This window comes from Tetrapisispora phaffii, chromosome 4 (genome assembly GCF_000236905.1).
Source record: "Tetrapisispora phaffii CBS 4417 chromosome 4, complete genome".
Lineage (NCBI taxonomy): Eukaryota > Fungi > Ascomycota > Saccharomycetes > Saccharomycetales > Saccharomycetaceae > Tetrapisispora > Tetrapisispora phaffii.
In genome coordinates this window covers 323,555-342,969 of record NC_016523.1, presented here as the reverse complement: position 1 = coordinate 342,969, position 19,415 = coordinate 323,555, and the positions used below count along the sequence as shown (strand labels likewise).

The 19,415-nt window shown below is 33.4% G+C and overlaps 7 protein-coding genes across 7 annotated transcripts; 4 read left to right on the top strand and 3 right to left on the bottom strand.

Moving 5' to 3' along the window:
- Positions 1–44: 44 nt before the first annotated feature.
- TPHA0D01630 (SLM1 family PH domain-containing protein) lies at positions 45–1,898 on the bottom strand (the record flags this gene model as incomplete). The annotated part of the gene is made up of 1 exon (XM_003685189.1): positions 45–1,898. The coding sequence occupies one exon, from the start codon at positions 1,896–1,898 to the stop codon at positions 45–47; it is 1,854 nt and encodes a 617-aa protein (XP_003685237.1).
- A 1,193-nt stretch (positions 1,899–3,091) lies between these two features.
- On the top strand, positions 3,092–5,326 carry LAP2 (bifunctional aminopeptidase/epoxide hydrolase; the record flags this gene model as incomplete). The annotated part of the gene is made up of 1 exon (XM_003685188.1): positions 3,092–5,326. One exon carries the CDS (start codon positions 3,092–3,094, stop codon positions 5,324–5,326), a length of 2,235 nt encoding a protein of 744 aa, XP_003685236.1.
- A 691-nt stretch (positions 5,327–6,017) lies between these two features.
- Positions 6,018–6,548, top strand: YIP3 (Yip3p; the record flags this gene model as incomplete). Its single annotated transcript, XM_003685187.1, has 1 exon — positions 6,018–6,548. The coding sequence occupies one exon, from the start codon at positions 6,018–6,020 to the stop codon at positions 6,546–6,548; it is 531 nt and encodes a 176-aa protein (XP_003685235.1).
- A 1,312-nt stretch (positions 6,549–7,860) lies between these two features.
- Positions 7,861–8,913, top strand: TPHA0D01600 (uncharacterized protein; the record flags this gene model as incomplete). The annotated part of the gene is made up of 1 exon (XM_003685186.1): positions 7,861–8,913. The coding sequence occupies one exon, from the start codon at positions 7,861–7,863 to the stop codon at positions 8,911–8,913; it is 1,053 nt and encodes a 350-aa protein (XP_003685234.1).
- Positions 8,914–9,064: 151 nt separating this feature from the next.
- COG6 (Golgi transport complex subunit COG6) lies at positions 9,065–11,584 on the bottom strand (the record flags this gene model as incomplete). The annotated part of the gene is made up of 1 exon (XM_003685185.1): positions 9,065–11,584. The coding sequence occupies one exon, from the start codon at positions 11,582–11,584 to the stop codon at positions 9,065–9,067; it is 2,520 nt and encodes an 839-aa protein (XP_003685233.1).
- Positions 11,585–12,115: 531 nt separating this feature from the next.
- Positions 12,116–14,299, bottom strand: TPHA0D01580 (uncharacterized protein; the record flags this gene model as incomplete). The annotated part of the gene is made up of 1 exon (XM_003685184.1): positions 12,116–14,299. One exon carries the CDS (start codon positions 14,297–14,299, stop codon positions 12,116–12,118), a length of 2,184 nt encoding a protein of 727 aa, XP_003685232.1.
- Positions 14,300–17,022: 2,723 nt separating this feature from the next.
- SGA1 (glucan 1,4-alpha-glucosidase) lies at positions 17,023–18,996 on the top strand (the record flags this gene model as incomplete). The annotated part of the gene is made up of 1 exon (XM_003685183.1): positions 17,023–18,996. The coding sequence occupies one exon, from the start codon at positions 17,023–17,025 to the stop codon at positions 18,994–18,996; it is 1,974 nt and encodes a 657-aa protein (XP_003685231.1).
- Between the last annotated feature and the right edge of the window lie 419 nt (positions 18,997–19,415).

Genomic DNA, 19,415 nt, shown 5'->3' with positions numbered 1-19,415 from the left:
ATAGCTATAACTTGTAAGTAGCATGCATATATAACAATGATTATCTAACGTTTAATCGGACTTGATACAGTGATTTCAGGAACCATGTTAAGATCATCATAATTTTGATCGTCATTTTCCACATTTATAGACTTATCAATTCTTTCCTCGTCTTTCAAAGCTTCTCTATTTAATAAAACATTTTGAGCAGCATCACCAGTTAAGTTAATTTTTTTAATGACATAATCTACTTTGGCTTGATGGTCTGTTAATTTAGTTAAATCATTTATTAAATTATACCATAGCATCATGTTTTCATAGGAATCTGATTTAAGGACCCAATTATGACCTCTGATAATAAGCCCGTTCTGCTTGGAGTGTAATATGAATTTATAATCAGAAGAACCCTTTCTTGAATGCTCAGTGACAGTGCATTCATTTAATGGAAGTGACATGATCGGTACTAAATCTTTTTTCCTGTCTGGTGATTTAAACTCATGTAAGAAACTTGGTGATAATACATAGTAACCTTTTGAATATGCCTTTAAGAACTTGGATCTTTTTTCAAGGTAGCCAGAAGTAATTTCGTAAGTCAATGGATCGTTCTGATTTTTATATATTATAGAATTCATTTTCCTCATTGGTATATCTGGTAAAATAAAATTTGGATCTCTTGCAATAAAATTTTCCCATTCAAAATTTGGATTTTTGCTAAAGAAACCAGTATCCAATTTTGAAATCAAAACATCAAAAACTAATTGTGATTGTTGACCTAATAACTTTGCGTAATTTGTTAATGCATTTTGTATTTCCATAACTACAACTTTTTCTAATTCTTCTGCTGATGATTGTAAATTATCGAAGGCTTCATGTAAGAAATTTTCTTCCGATAACTGTTTTTTGATCTGTCTATTTAGAACTAGTTTTGTTAAATATGGATCTTGTTTTGGAGTCCCATAACGGGCCTCTTCAATTGATTGTAGAAAAACTTTTAAGTCATCTTTTGTCTTTTGCAGTTCTTTTTGACAAGAATTTTTGAAATCCGAATTTAATACTTTAATTTCTTTAATTTTTATTAATAAGTCCCCTCTCAAGTCTCGTAGTCTTGGTATTATATCTGACGAGAGTTCCTTTGAGACTTTAGATGCATTTGAGGCTAGAGAACTGTGGTATAGATTCAAAATAGTAGGCAGATCTTGAACAGACCCATTGCCTAGAGATAGGAAGAAATTCTGATTATTTTTATCCTCTTGAGAGGACGGCTGGTATAAGTTTTCTATTGAGAAAAATGGAAACTCGATAGCATGGGTTAGCCTCAACTGCTGCCTTACAATTTCGTCCTGGATTGAAGAGGCTTCTGATAAATATGTTACCAATGACTTGATTACACTTCTCCACGCAGTGAATCTGGTGGCTAAAATCTCTGTTGGATGCGAATTGGTAGGTATTAAAACGACTAAAGGTGACCTCGGATCCTGTTGCATGTTTTGTCTCGATAACGGAGTAGCAGAATTAACCGCTGGAGTCTTGTGCTGAAAAATTACATCACTTGTATTAAGATTAGGAACAGTGTTTGTTGCAGTAGAAGAAGAACGTTGAACATCGGGAGCCAGACCATTAGCAGTAGAATTGAACAGAAGAGGAGCACCAGACCCCATATATGCCTTATCCATTTTCGAGTTTGAATTGCTTTGATTGGTATTGATGGTCGAGAGAGGTAACTGGAAATTTTTACCATTAGGATCCATATTGTTGTTCAGTAGATTATTCTGTATAGATTGCAAATAGGCCGGATTATAATCGTTGGTGACCCCGAGCGACTTTGTTCTATTTTGTAAATTCTGTAATTGCTGTAAATTGCGATGTTGCTGGGGCAATATATCTGACATTGTCGATGTCATAGTATTATGTTTTGACATCTTGAAAGTACTGATAAGCAGAGATATATGTGTGTGTGATAGCTGACGATTATGATGCTATCAAAACAAAGACCAGAAGGAAAGAAACGAGGCTTTAAGAAATAATTGAATAAAAGTAAGCAACCTGTATATATATATATATATATATAAGTTGTGATGAGTACGGGTACAAACAAAATGAGATGACTTTATAAAAGTTTGCTGACAATATTATTGTTAGCAATATTATTTCACTATTGCTATTACGTTTATTGTCAGAGTAGTAGCTTAGAGGCTGCTGATGGGCATCAAAGGTTTCAGGAAAAGAAAAAATAGATGTGTGATAACAGAATGGGAAGTCATGTGATCTGGGAAATGTGCAGGCAAACTTCGCGTGCACATGCTGTTTAGGACGCCGTCGGTGTCAAACGCACGTAGCAGCAGACGCAGGCCACGCCCCTCAGAACATGCCGTATAACTCAGACGTATGGGTGGGGAAATGCATTGGCCCAGTGCAGACCTCGTGGAGAGAAGTGCGGGTGGTCCCCGCGCCATTGCTCCAGTCGCGCTACGCAACTGTTAAAGCGCCGTAGCCCTGCATTGAAAGAGGCATACGCCGATACGCATCTCTGCGGTGTTCGTCTCTTCAACAGCTGGCAAGCCCCTCTCATCCAACGTCCAGGAACCTCGATAACAGCCAACAGCAAAGAAGCAAACAACCGTCAACATCAACACCTACTGGCTCCATAGTTCAAGGTGTCTCCCAATGGGCTACAAGATAAGAGCCGCCTCCTTTGACACAGCCAGCTAATATCCCATTGCCCCTGACCTTGTTGTTACATAGAGCACCCGGGCACACAGTGAGAGACAACACCTCTCGACAGCGTAACTGCTCTTGATCGCATTGCAGTATACTCCCGTAAACGTAAAGACTAGTGCTGACTGGCAAAGTGCATTCACCAGCTTACACTATGTCTGAGACGGACCCGGTTTACCCGGATGTTAACGTGGTGGGTTTGTGTTATTCGATGTGTTTCCTTCTGGTACCCAACTGTCTCTCTCTCCCGCTCTGTCGCTTGTCGAACTGAACAGCGTTGTAATGTTATCACTGTTAAAGGTTGCTCCACTCCAATCCCTTAATATATGCATATGTTCATGTCGTGTAATATCAATTACGGCGTTATTGGATCGTATGTAATTGCGTTTCTGTACATATGTCTAGTTCTCTCTCTCTCTCTTTTTCACTGTCATTCACGCGCACAAAGCTTTCACACTCTAGAAACTCAATGCCAAGAATGTCGGAATCAAATTTTTCAATTAATGATAATAACCATCAGAATATGACCTATTGTGCATTATCTAGTAATGCAAACAGGGGGATTCTTTTAGTTGCTGTCATGGTAGTTTTATATTATCTACGTACATATAAGAAGAGGAAGATAGAGAAGAATGCAATGTCTTTGCCTCTTAGAACTTCTTTTAAATTGGTTTCAAAAAATTCAATATCAAAAAATATAAGATCAGTTCGGCATTCAATTAAAATGGTTAAACTGCCTGATATCCTAGAACAGCATAGACCTGCTTCTTCTCCAGAGGTCGATTATTCTACTTTCTCCAACTATCACCTATTTAATGTCCAAAATACTACTTTGGATTTGAATATTAACTTTAAGGAGAGTTTGATTAACGGTGCCATTCAATTAGAATTGACTAGAAAAGACGTCAAGACTAACGTAGTCAACTTAGATACATCTTTCCTAACTATTCACTCCATTGAATTGAATAATTCTACTGTTGTCGCTGAAGATTTCAAACTAAACGCTAGAATCGAACCACTAGGTTCCAAATTAGAAATTAGCAACATCAAAAAGTATATTAACAAAGATACTGCTTTCAATCTGAAATTGTCATTCTCGACAACAAAGGATTGTACCGCATTACAATGGTTGACTAAAGAGCAGACAAACTCTGACAAACCATATGTTTTCTCTCAATTAGAAGCTATCCATGCTAGGTCTTTGTTCCCATGTTTCGATACCCCTTCTGTCAAATCGACATTCGTCGCAAATATCACCTCTGAACTACCAGTTGTCTTTTCTGGTATTGAGAAAAATGTTACCGATAACGGTAATGGTACCAGCACTTACAGCTTCCAACAACAAGTTCCAATCCCAGCTTATCTAGTGGGTATTGCTTCCGGTAATTTAGTCAACGCAGAAATTGGTCCACGTTCAAAGGTCTATTGTGAACCTTTCAGACTAGATGACTGTAAGTGGGAATTCTCCGGCGATGTTGAGAAATTCATTAAAGCAGCTGAAAAGATCGTCTTCCCATACGAATGGGGTAGTTACGATATTTTGGTCAATGTCAACTCCTACCCGTATGGTGGTATGGAATCTCCAAACATGACTTTTGCCACCCCAACTTTGATTGCCTACGATAAATCAAACATTGATGTCATTGCTCATGAATTGGCTCATTCTTGGTCAGGTAATTTGGTTACAAACTGTTCGTGGAATCATTTCTGGTTGAACGAAGGTTGGACAGTTTATTTGGAAAGAAGAATCACTGGTGCTATTCATGGCGAACCAACTAGACATTTCAGTGCTATCATTGGTTGGAATGATTTAGAAAACTCTATCAAAGCTATGGCCAATCCAAACAGATTTTCTACATTAGTACAAGACTTAAAAGATGGCACCGATCCAGATGAAGCCTTCTCTTCAGTCCCATACGAAAAAGGTTTCAACTTATTATTCCATTTAGAGAACGTTTTAGGCGGTACTGCTGAATTTGATCCATTTATTAAACACTATTTTACTAAATATTCAAGAAAATCTTTGGACACTTACCAATTTTTAGATACTTTATTTGACTTTTTCGAACACAAAAGAGATGTCCTAGAAAATGTTGACTGGAAGACTTGGTTATACACACCAGGTATGCCACCAAAACCACATTTCATCACTACTCTAGCAAACGATGTTTACTCCTTAGCTAACAAATGGGTTGAAAATGCTAAAGCTATGAAAACTGAGGAAGAATTGAAGGCTATTTTTTCCATTAAAGATGTTGACAACTTCAATTCTAACCAACTTGTCTTATTAGTTGACACATTGGTTCAATCTGAAACTGACGACTTCAAATGGTCGTCTTACCCAGTTGCCTCTAACGCTTTCTTATCCGTTTACCACGAAAAGGTTGTCAAGACTAGAAACGCCGAGGTTGTTTTCAGAGTATTTAGGTTTGAAATCACTGCCTGCATGGAAGAACATTACCAAGAATTAGCCCATTGGTTAGCCACTGTTGGTAGAATGAAGTTTGTTCGTCCAGGATATAGATTACTAAACAGCGTCGACAGAGACCTTGCCGTCAAGACTTTCGAAAAACTGCAAAACATTTACCATCCAATCTGTAAGGCTTTAGTCAAGCAAGATTTAGGCTTATAAGAATAGGTAACAAAGAAATAAAGCTATTCATATCTTTTGTACGAAACCGATGTCCTATATATATATATATAGATATATAGAGTTTTCTTAATAATGAAAAATTTTTAAAACAATATACCCGATCAAATAAATTTATTTTACTATTCTTAATTGTAGTCCAGCAGATACAAATATACTTACACTAACGTTAAGAATCTCGATGAAGCTTAGAATCGTTTAGTCGAAACAGTGTAAATGCTGCGCCATTGATCATTACCAAGTTCACACTCAAGAACAACGAAGATATTATATCAATTACATAAATAAGAGAAATATGATCCTAACTGGGGCCAGTTCATCTTCTATAGTAGCCTCAAACCTTGTTCAAGAGTTTAGGATTCTATTTATAACTTTTTAGTGAAACTGCATATGTGCTTGTGTCTATATATTGAAAATTGAAATAAGTTACGTGTACAAAGAAGGCGGAAACACGAACTTCGCCGACCAGGAGATTACAAAAGTGAAAGAAAATAAAAAAAATAATTGAGATATCGAATTAATAGTAACAACTAACATTTGAAGATATATATAAAGACCTTTATGTTAATGGTACATTTAATGCTAGGTTCTTTTTAGGGAATAGTCCCCTTTGTAAGGTTACAGGAGTCAGCATACTGTTTATCAATATCAGAACCATTTGTATTCTTTAACCATGAATCAATTAGGTTCTTTAGCTCAATTCGCAAGTTTCACTCAGAATTTATCTTTGGAAAACATCAAAAATGAACTTTCTTCTTTCCAATCGAAGTTAGCTAGCATTAGACCACCTCAAGAGTTTTTCAATGTTAAGAACTTCTCTAACCCAAAGACTTTTTCTGAAGTTCAAGCTAGAGTTTCTTACAATCTGAGATACTATTCTACAAACTATACAATCATCATTGGTTTATTAAGTATTTATACACTAGTAACTAATTTGTTATTGTTATTTGTCATTATATTTTCAGTAGCTGGTGTTACTGGTATCAGCAAATTAGAAGGCCAAGATTTGAACACACCATTTGGTCCTTTAAAGACAACACAACTTTATACTGCTCTATTATGTGTTAGTGTACCATTAGGTTTCTTAGCATCCCCAATCTCCACTTTAATGTGGTTAATCGGTGCTTCCATCGTCACTGTATTTGGTCATGCAGCATTATTGGAGAAACCAATTGAAACTGTTTTCGAAGAAGAAACTGTTTAGATAATATATAGTTTTCGATTATAAATCATGTAAGACAATAAAAGAAATAATATAAGAGTTAATTAAAACGGTAATAAAACATTAAGACTGTTACCACACACATTGCTTTATATATATTCATATATTATCATTGAAGAGTTATGAGAGGCTTATCAATAAGAGGTACGTTATCAATGTAAATGATCAACTACAATGACATGTCTAACTTGCTACAGATTGGTAATCATATCTTTATACAATAATGAATAATTGCTAATGAATGTTATTATATCTCATACCAAGTATAGTTCAGAGAGTACAACGAATGATTAACAAGGGCCAAAAAAAAAAAGGTCATGACTGAGAACTACATTTCTTTATTTAACAAATAAATATAACAAGGTGGAAAATACGTTATTAACATGATTGGAATTATATCAAATGTCATCATCAACTTCATTCATAAGGGTTCTAATCATGCACGGTGTATGAGAATGGACTATTAGAGTATCAGTTACTTCTAACTCGACTACAGTTCACATTTACGGTCTCTTTCTTTATAAGTGACTATTTATTTAAAGAAGTGCGTGAGGTATTAATATTCACACCGAGTTAGTTCATAAAAACTTAAATATCTGCTAGAGTCATAACTTTTCTATAAAAGATTACTTGAATCGTTTACTGTAGACGTTCTACTCGATATATTTAATTGCCTGTGAAGTATGAATAGATTTTGGGATGTTTTATTGAAATATTAAAAGTCGGACTTTTCCAAAATGCGTAGGTAACCTTTTCTTATTTGAGAGAATATCATCTAATGGAATTTCCAATTTACAGTAAAGGTAAGAAACATATTAGTAGCCCGTATTGAATTTGTTGGCGATATGTTGAGCTATATATTCTTAATAGTGTTATGAATGTTAGGTCATCTTTGGTAAAAACGATAGTAGTCGAGATGGTATCACAGTAAACAAGAACTAATTAATTGTATGGGACGGTTCTTATAAACAATTGCTATGAAGTACCTTGAATTTTAGAACTTTTGGCACAACTATATAAAATATTGATACAATTTTAGAGCAGTATTGATAAAATGTTCAACCATTGAGAGGTTCGATTCCTAAATATATATATATATTTATTTATATCTTTACCTGCTTGTTCTTGTAATAATATTGTTTCTAAACGAACTGTAAAATACAGTGTTATTTAACATTTTTACTATTAAAGAAATAATAACTTTAAGTTAAATACATTATTTGATGGAAACGATAGTTCCTCTATATAACTATTATAAAATTAATTTCATTCTGTTTGAAAATTGCATCACACTATGGAAGGTGGAAATAAAGAAAACGTCTTAGATGAATTCATTAAAGCGTTAGTGAAGAATGGGAATATAAAAGATAGAAACCCTCCCGCAGCATTATCTGATAAAACTTTAGATAAATTGATTGAATTAAGAGTGGAGATGGAAAAAACAAAACAATTTTATTACATATTAGAAAATAAAACTAAAGTGGTTGAAATCTTAAAACTTTGTGAGAAATTAGACTTACCTAAGAATGAAATAATAAAATATCTGGAAAGTAATGGACCTAGTTCTCTTCCTGTAACTCCTAAATCAAACATCGACGAGTTGAATGGCCCGCAATACAAAAGAAAAGAAACAGCATTATCAAACAATGAAAGGGAAAACACAATTGAGTCGAACTCGCTTCCTCTATCAGTTCCAATAAGTAAATTTAATGAGATTAATATTGCAAAGTCGCCTGACAATAAACAAAATAATGAAATAAATACAGTTAGAAGTGAAAATATACTTCCCAGAATGTCACCTAAAAGGCCAATTATTTCACCACATTCACAATCTACTGAATTAACATCACCAATAAATAAAAAATATTCAATAGATTCAAAAATGCCAAAAAAACATTTAAGGACGCTTTCAGTTCCAGTTTTAAGACTTCATCAGAATTCCGATATTCCCTCTAGTATGACATCTATTTTAGGTTTTCCAAAGGATACTGATGATTTCCAGGACCATTTCACACACACCTTTGCATTTGAAAAACCTTTAAACGTCACAAATAAGAAACAACCATTTAAATCTAAGCATATAAAAACTAGTATGTCTCAGGAGGCTCCTAGTAATCTGAAGAAGGCTTATGAGGTAGCAACTAATACATCAGTAGCTGTTCCACGATATCCGTTGAACCAATCTGCAATATTAACTTCACACCAGACATTGAAAGAAGATTCTTCCCAAAAGAAAAATGAAATAATATCTTCAATTAATAATAAAATACATAAAGAAATTAATGGAAGGTCGCTTAGTCAGACAATTCATAAAAGTTCATTAAGTGAACTTTTAAATAATACATAGTAAGATTAAAATTAGACATATCTATATAACATTATGGCATCCCTTTATACTACCCAATGTATCTAATACTTATGATTTTATCATTTTAGGATTTCAGTTATTTATACTAAAATATAAACAATGTTCGATGAGTGATATTTTGTACCACGATTTAAATGCCTGAATTAGTCAAGGTATCATCAATACCAGCTAAAGTATTAAATTCTTTTTCAGTAAATTTCAATATTGATGCAATGTCATCCTTTTTATCAGGGTATAGATGCATTAAAACTTTTTTAAACGTAACGTAGAATTTAGATAGTTGAGAAAAACAAGTTTGGCAAATATGATCAGCTATCGTTGGTGATGTCAATTTAAATAACAGCTGTCCTTGTAGTTCCGTTAATGCTATGGGAAGAAATTCGTTCAATTTATCGAAAATATTTTCACGAATTTTATCAAGATTCATCAAAGGATTCTCAGTTAATGAATAATACATATCCAAATCCAGTTCATCTTGTATGGAATCTACTGGAAAAATCATGTTTAATAGGTTATTATATATCCCCAATCCAGTTTTTTCAAAAAGAAGTTTATTTTGTAAATCTAACATGGTGGAAATAGAGACATCATACTTCTTTGTTATCCAATTAAATATTTCAGCTTTGCTTTCATTTTTTGAGAATACAGATTTCTTGTAAGGTTGTAATTTAGTTTTGATTAAATCAAAGCAATTAATTTGCACTGTGTTAAGAAGAGCACTTTCATTGTCCTTTCTCTTTGCATGTGGGAAGGCAACCTTTAGTTGTTCTGACAAAACAGTATCGAAGGGAGTTTTGATTATATTAGTCAAGAAATCTGTTGTTATCAACGATTCATTATCATTTCCATTCAAATCGTCCATGCTAGAGTCTTTTTCATAAAGTTGAAATAATCTCGTAATTGTTTGTAAGTAATCTGATATCCACTCTGGGGGTAAAAGATCATCGGTTACTTCATATTTCAGATCTTTAATCTCAGTGTTATAATTAGAGAAGTACTCCATTATCTTTTCTTTACAGGAAGCAGAAAGCTCTCTCAAATTAACAATTAACAAATTAGTCGGCTTGATATCTTTTCTTTCAAACATTAGATCATATAAAGAAATTAATTGTAGAGCGTCATACAATATCCTTGGATCTTCCTCGAATTTGATGACTTGACCTATTCTTATTTTACATGTATTAGATAATGTTTGAACAATATCATTTAATAAATTATCATCAAGACCTTGTAAAAATTCTTTATTATTTTGTAAATATGAAATTGGTATATTTCCTACTTGCTTTTCTTGCAAACTGAACAATGATTTCACAAAATCAGCTTCATTTGCAATCAATGAATATACATTGGCTAAAATGTCACCAATATATCTGAGTGGGTCATTTGCAGAAAATATCATTGGGTTAGCGTCGTTACTAAAATCAAATTGTGAGAGAAATTGATCTAATACCGATTTTGATCTCATAGTAGTCACCTTCTTAAAAAACTCATTAAAATATTCTAAATCATTCGATAAAAGTATTAAACTATTTTGAAATAACAGAAGACTTTCTTTATTATCACCATATAATTTTTCATTCATTGTATTTGGTGAAGATTCAAAACTGAATAGAAAATCTATTAGATAATTATATAACTTCTTGTTCAATCTATCCAAGTTTAAGTTGACTTCATTAATTAAAGATGTACCTGCTCTATTATTAGGCAAACCAAAAAGATACATTGTTCTTTCTTTAATGAGCATTATTTTGTTGATTACAGCAAATATTTCGGCATTGACTGGACCATTCTCAATTATATTTTCTTCAACTTGTGTCAAGGTATATTCATCCTTTATTGCTGTCAATAGTATTTTTTTCTGTTTCAAATTATCGATTTCTTGGTATAGTTGATAAACTTCGTTTAGGTTACCATCTTTTGAATCTTCATTTATTTCCTTTGTCTCATCCATGACTGTGTTACCAAGTTCTTCTATATTTTTTAATGATTTTGACAATGTTTTGATTCTCGTAACAATAGGTTTGAATGCTTCTAATACTGACAAATGTTCTTTCAGTAATTCTGTTTCAACATTATTTTTTAAAGTTTTTCTAGCTAATGTTCCAACATAGCCAGGGTTGTCTACTTTGTTTTCATCTAATGACAATACTGTTTTATTACTTTCTAGTATTTGTAATGACTTCCTTAAATTTGAAGAGGTTTGATAATTTGACAAACTATAATCAATTAGAATCTTGGATAGTTTCTTGTTTAGAGCCACGTTTGTGGTTTCTACATTTTGAGAATACTTTGGTGAAACTATATTAGAGATATCCATAGAACCGTTGGAGACATCAGGAACATAACTATGTAGTTGAATTGAAGACTTATTAGGGTTTTCACTAAGATTTAATTCTTTAATTGATAGCTCTGCATATTTTTGCATTTTATCATGTAGATTTAGTTCTACGTCATTTATATTCTTCACCTTTGTATCTTTCTCGGATTGGCCTATAATACTCGCTAAGTTCAGGTCTTTAAAATGTTTAGGAGCATTTAAACTTATTGAATTTAAATTTAACCTAGCAACTGGTTCAGGCACTGTATAACCATCATCATTAGGTGAAGAAAAATTATCCGTAGTGAAAGAATCATAATCGATGAAATCCATGGTTAATTGTTTAAGTTTAATCGATCGCCAATATAGTAATGCTTATATTATCGATAAATATAGAATACATCGAAAACAAATTACATGTGTTTTTCAAGGTTATATAATAAAAGTTTACTTATTTATTTTATAGTACTTTTATATTATATTTTTCAATTCGTTTTTCATTGTTCGAATTGAAACGATATCTGATAACACGCCTATTTAGAAAATTCGATTGTGAACAAAACAAATACGGCAGCTATATTAACAACATTGATAACAATCCGTCAATAATATAAGTTATTTTTAAGTTCAATATATATCAATCATATGATAGTATTCAGATGTTTTAAAACTAACTGTGGTGACTATGATGATAATGCAGGTCCGACTAGAGATGATAGTAGTATCTTAAAGGTTGCTACTTTAAAACATTCTAATTGCTAAAACAAAATTGTAATATGCTTTACAAAATTTATGAATAAAATATAAATAGTTTATCTAGGCAATTGTCTGATGATTATAAATTTAATTTATGGCTAATTATAATTAAATAATTTGAAACGCTTTTTCGACTGAAGCTCTTTTTAGGATGACTGGATTTTTTTCATAATCTTCTTTTCTAAATGAATTTTGAGTGTCTCTAAAACCCATGGCGCTGCTAGTTAGAGAATAAATTGAATTGTTACGATTCATGTCTCTATGAGTTAGTGGGTAGTAAATTGGTCTTGGATTTCTATAACTATAATTGGATACATTAGATGGTGGTTCTAAAATATACGATGCATTGACAGATTCATTTGAGTTCTTGCGATAGCAGATCGGATTTTTAATGGTAGTTGGAATCGATAAAATGGAGCTGAGTGGTGGTAAGATGTCCTCTGAATTTTTATCAAAGGTCATGAAGGTTGAACTTGAAGAAATAGACCACGAAGATGATCTGTTATAATTTAAATCTGGAAGGATTGATTCTCTATGGATATTTTGGGTTGCGGCGCTTCTTAAGTCTTGTAGTTGCATGATTCTGTCATTAAATGCAGTATTTGGAGTTTGAATATTTGAAATGGGTGCTATATTTATTGTGGTTAAAGGATCTATTAGATTCTCTATTTCCATCTGCGCAGATGACCTTTTACGTGGAGGGACCTGGTTAACATTACATGATGAATTAACAACTGCTGTTGTGACAGGGGTTTTATCTTGATTAGGAAGTACCAGGTTCTGGGTTTTGGTAGTAATTGAAGATTCATGTTTCATTTTGTTTTCGGATGGCTTTTTTTGCTTCTTATTTGAAGGTTCTGCTGAATTACGTGGTTTTCTCACCCTCTTTGAACCTGATTTTTTTGGTTGTTTGGTCGCTTTCTCTTGAGTCCTTGTGGTTCTAGTATCCTTTGAGGAAATCTTTCTATTCCTTTCATTATGTTTAATTTTACTTGTGTGTATAACTGGACCATTAATACCAGTTGCTTTCAGTTTCATTAAAAAATATTTTTCAGAGCATTCATCGGGAAATGATTCACCAAAGACTGGTATCAGTAAATACCTTATTGGGTAACAGAACCTAAGACAAAACTCCCTAGCTATTGTATATGGTAACCAACAACCTTGTATCTTTGTATAGCCGCCACGTATTTTTTGTATTAAATCTTTGAATTGCAAGTAATCTATTTCCTCCTCTGTCAAAGATTGTGTAGTTTTCAAATATTGTTTGTACTCATCTAATAATCGTTTCTCTAAAGATGCATCAACATAACTCCATGGAAAATCAATATATTTAGCATTCGCAACGACAGAAAAATTATTAACTGACGATGATTTATTTGGATGACTACAATTATGTTTTCTTGATCTTCTCATTCTAATCTTTTTAATATCAGCTCCAATATCTATTCCTGAAAATGCATAGTTCATTGTGAAGCGAAACTCTGATTCGCAGATTTTCTGTAGGACCAAATTACTTTGATTTACATCATCATTGTTATTCTTCAGTGATTTAACCGTATATCTTGGAGAGTTTGATAAAGCTCTAATTACATCTTGATATAACCTCCAAATCCCACTGAAAAAGACATGTTGATGTTTTTCAGTCCATATTATATAATTGTTTGGATTTAATAATATGATATCTTGTTGATTCTGTGAAAACATTATTTTCATTGAATTACTGTCATTTTTTTCTACAACTTTTACCTTACCGACGACAGAATTTTGACGTTTACGACATGAAGTTGGTAATGTGAAATTATCATTAGAAAACTTAATTTTGCCATTCTCATAATCTGATATAATTAAATTATTATCTAAGTTAAGCTCACCCTTCAAAAATTGGAAAATATTTTTTTCAGTTGAAGCTAATCTTTTCCAATATTGTTCTGAAATATCATAAACAGTATGTTGTGACTCATCTGAATGTATTAAAATATTTGGAACCTGATATTCCAGACAATTTAAGTTATTTTTTTCCCCATTCAATTCTATTGCTACATTTTGTTTAACGATTGATTTATTTTTATTATTAATTGTAATAAATTTTCTTAAATCGTTGAAAATTTCATTATAACTTGTTTTAAATATAACATTTTTCACATTAATATATAACGATGGCTGGCCATTATTATTATGATTCTTATTATCTATATCTGAAAATAAATTTAGAAAGTAAAGTCTCTGATAATCATCTAGTGGACTATCACTCAACCGCACTTTTGTTGGATCTATTTGATTTACAGTCATAGTTTACTATATAGTGGTTGGTCTTAGTATTATACTATACTTAGGGGGAGGGGGGTTCGGAGAGGAAAGTGAGCATTAGAGGAAACAATTATACAACCAGACTAAATATCTAACGCTTTCGAAACATGCATATATATATATATATATATATATATATGAAAGTATGCCTGTTTATAATGTTTTAGATATAAATACAGTTAAGGGAAATATTACAAGAATGTTTGCGTTAGAAGCGGTGAGCCCCATGTAGTTTCCACTAAGTTCTGCGAAGCTATACTATCTCTTAGTCTGAGTTGCTGCTATTCGACTTTCGAGTAATTGGTAAGATGACACAACTTATTTTGTAGGTAAATCTTAATTAAAAATAGACAAAAGATGAAGGAAATAAAAATGACGGAAATAAAAATGAGATCCAACATTACGCTGTGGCAAATTGTGAAAGAGTCGAAAATAATTCCGGTTTCAGTTCAAAAGGAACTGAGAATATTTTCGAAAAAACAACCTTTTCAAAACTTTAAAGAAGATTCTTTCCCTTACAGGTCAGTGATAATTGAATCTGTTCAGCATTAGTTAACGCATTTCCGAGATTTTGCAACAACACTAATCCTTCAAAGATACTTCATTATGCAAGTATCCTAGAGTTAGAAGTGAACAGATATATAGTTGTATGTATGAATGTTGTGTGCTAAATGGTTACGAACGGAATATATATGATGAGATTGGATCGAATATGCGAATCTGACTCTATTACTGCAGGATGGCTGGAAGCGTGAGTGGGTCTATAGTGTGTCCTTGACTGTTTGTTGCTGAGAAGAGAAGGAAGATCATGTCATTGTGAATGAACCGACTAGAAATTCGTTACCGGTCCGAAAACATTTTGTTTTTGTGTACATGTGTCTCTCTGTCTTGGAATTAAAAATTGTTGAACGATCTCAGTCAACAAAACAACGGTATTTGTACTGTATGTGACACAGAGTCACGGTACGCGGAGAAGCCGCCATTGGGAGAGGGAGTCGCCGGGAGAGAACGACGCGTAGTAGATCGGTGACGCCATTGTGCTTCTCGGAATTCTCAGTTTTGTTGCACTGTTTCTTCCTACAACTATCAATAACGATGCCGCAAAAAACCAATAAAAGACTAAAAATGACGGTAATGGTTACATGTTGATGATCGCTTCGCTGTCGAGCGACAGCGAAGTAAGAGAACAAGAAAACCTGGACAGGACTAACGAGTACTGTCCGGTAATAAATAAAGAAGCGTCTCTTCAAGCTGACAGTACTTGTTCCGCGAGTATTCATGCATGCGGAGCGACTTGCTTTCCTTTCAAGCAGACGTTACGCTGTAGTGCAGCAGTGGAAGGGGAAAGTTACGCGCTTGCCTCCCTTTCCAGTAGACATTACCTGTTTTTGCGCTTACACCCTCTTTTGCTGCTTTTGCTACTGCAGAAACCTCACCACCACTTGAAATTTTTCGTAGAAGGGATATCATTCAGAAAACAAAGGGCAAGCACTTAGTTAGTGAAGTAACTGCTCGGGAAGTTCCACTCTCTTTTTCTGTTGTGATGACGATCTGCTTTACATCATAATTCCGTAAGTCTTACTCTCGTGTAGTTCGGCCGAAAATTGAAAGATTTCCTTTGTACGGCCCCTGCCCATTCTTCTTCCAAATACGATATCACAACGGCGCAATGCCATATACAGCCATTTAACAACACTAATGGCAGCCCGCCAGATATTATTCACCATTACGTTTCCAATGTTAATACGGTGCTCTGTCTGTTCACTGTAAAAGCTTAATTTTTTGTTTTTGTAAGACGATCTCCTCCCGCCCCCTCTCCACAAAAGGAAAGGCCCTAGAAACAACCGTTGTCGTCATGGAAATTCCGCTCCAGGTAGCAGCCGTGCTAGCGCGTTACTCTCCCGAACCATGTCCATCACAGAGGGAAACTTCCTAACAAATGTATGTTCCCGTAAAATAAATCGGATTTTCTTCAATTTAAAACAGAGCTGGAAGTTAGAACTAACACTGTACTGGACCATATCGATCATCATAGTATTATGGTAAGATTCTGTTTCGTACAGCGTAAACTGTTAGAGGCACTGTTCAATATCCCTTTTCGGACTATGACATCTCCCGAATAGGAATGTTACAACAAAAGTTATAATGGAAACGAAAACATCCTCTCTTATTTATCCACATGCACTGGGTGCCACTGCATGCTACTGCGTGCTACTGAATATATTCCATAGTAATTTTGTGTACCGTATATATTCTTCTCATATTCCTATCTGAGAAACGTGATGTGCAATGCAACCATGTATGTACGTCAATGTTAATCACTGGGTTTTAGGGTTTTTCTATATCTGCTGTCGTTTGAATTTCCGTTTTTCTGTGGTTGCTCAGTTCCGTTTAGTGGTAATGCTTATACTAATTGTTTCGGGGCGCCATAAAGACTCTCGAGGGAAAACACCGAGATCACAATGGTAATTAGAAATAATATGCTATCAACGGACTATACTATTGTATTCTTGAACTATCGTTATAAGAGCACGTTTGTTGCATCATACCATGTCATGTTCGTTGATTATTCAATTCCAGTTATTGGTAATTCACGAATTGATATCAACTCAGATAGGAACTCTATCACACGCATTTTGCTTTAAGAAAAAAATAAAACATACTTTATTGCCTGCATTTATATTTACATCCAGGAAGTCGTTGTAATGAGAAAGGGTATTTACTTATATGATTGTTATTTGGATAATAATAACGACGTGATTGCCAATAATAGATGGAGATCTAAGTTTCGGAAGTTTGCTTTTTTCATTTCGATATGTTTGGCTACGACTTTTGTTTGTGTTTCATTAGGAGGATGTTCGTTGGCAAGCTTCGGATATATTAAATCTAATTTCCTATTCAATGACGGCTACAGTTCTATCTCTTCTTCGTCTAATTTCAATACAGTCAACGTCACGATCACGGATTTTAATAGCCACTTTCTGAAAACGTCACAAATTCAGGGACTCAACTATTACAAGGATGATCAGATATACAATTTTTTCTATGAAAAAATTAAACTAAAGAAAATTCAATCGCAATTAATTAATAAAAATGAATTCGAAGACTGGTTACAAGCACAGAAATCAAACTCTTTAGAGAGATTATTGTTCAATGTGATGGATAAAAATTTAAATGGCCACGAAAATTTATTAAATAAAAATGAAAAAATAATAGAAGGTGCAATTGTTGCGTCACAATCAACACAAGATCCAAATTACTTTTTCCAATGGATAAGGGACAGTGCGATAGTTATTAATACCGTGACTGACAATATATTTGATGAAAAAAATTATAATATTACATTAGTTGGCACGTTCTTAAAGTATTTAAATATATCTTATAATCTACAAAGAACTGACAATTTATCAGGTGGAAGTGTACCCGATGGCGATTTAAAGGGATTAGGTGAACCAAAATGGAATGTGGATAACTCACCATATAATGATAATTGGGGTAGACCGCAGAATGATGGACCTCCGTTACGAATAATAGCAATTCTGAATTTTTATTCAAGACTTTCGATTTTCAATGATGCAAACAATTCTAATGTTACTGTTCACGATTTAATTAAAGAGTATAATATGAAATACACGAAGTTGGAAACAAATTTTACTTCAGAAACTGATATTTTCAATGAAATTATTTATTACGATTTGAAATTTATTATTAATAATTGGAAAGAAAGAAATTTTGATATTTGGGAAGAAGTCAATGGTATACATTTTTTCACTTCTTTAATGCAATTGACTTCAATTAAAATGACGTTAAATTATATGAAAACTTCCGGATCTTTTACAACTACTGGGAAATTGAAACCAATGTACGACTCGTTGATTGATACTTATGAAAAGATGTATAAATTCATATTATTGGATTCTGGATTTATTATCAACAATGACTCTAAACATCATATTGTTGAGACGCCAGAAATCCTGTCATATAGAAGCGGTCTTGACATCGCAACAATCATTGCTTCATTATTATCACATTCAACAGATAATGAATTTCTCGATAATTCCTTACCATTTGATGTGGATGATTCAAGCATATTGAATTCTTTGTATTATTTAATCAATGAAATGTCGCAATTGTATCCGGTTAATTTAAATAGAAAATCGATGAATATGGGTGTCGCTTTAGGAAGATATCCAGAAGATGTTTACGATGGGTACAAGAAGTCAGAAGGAAATCCATGGTTTTTAGCAACCAGTAGTGCATCAGAATTGATTTATCAATTAATCATCAAGATCAAGACATTAAAACAGGATATACTCATTCCATTAGCAACAGAGAGTAAAAATAATAATGATCATGACATTTTCTGGACTCTGATCTTTGATAATATAGCCCACATAGATACGAAGGAAAGTAACATAAAGAATGGTAACAGCTATCAATTATTGTTACCTTACAATTCACGTTCCTTCAACCAAACTTTAGAAAATTTATTCAAATACGGCGATTCGTTCCTCGACTGTGTTCGAGAACACTCAAGTGAAGAAGGTAATCTAAGTGAGCAATTCAATAAGTACACAGGTTTCCTACAAGGCGCTCAAGATTTGACTTGGTCATATAACTCTTTCTTGTCAGCATGTCAATCGAGAGACAAAGTCATAAACATGATGAGTTTTAAATAAGCCCTGGACCCTACATGCACATATTATTATATATATATATATATAGATATCTGTGGCTAAATGTAAAAGAACGTTCTTTAAATATTAATATTCAATGAACTCCTTCACTAGAGTATCATTTAACCTTATCATTTATATCTTACTTATAATATATTTCATGAAAGTAAAGGCATCCCCGAGCCTCGGCAATTGCCTTCCCCGAAGCAAATTGCGTGACTCGGGCGTCAAAAAAAGTATACAATTAACAATCTCTATAATGTACTACTGCTGCATGTACCCAACACTAAGCAGGGCACTTGGACTGGTGGTTCAAAAGACCCTTTTACTTTATTTACTCCCTCCCTACCTCTCTCCTTCTCCCTCCCTCTCTCGATTTAGTATACTCCCTTCTTTACGGATAACTAATTTGATGGAATAAA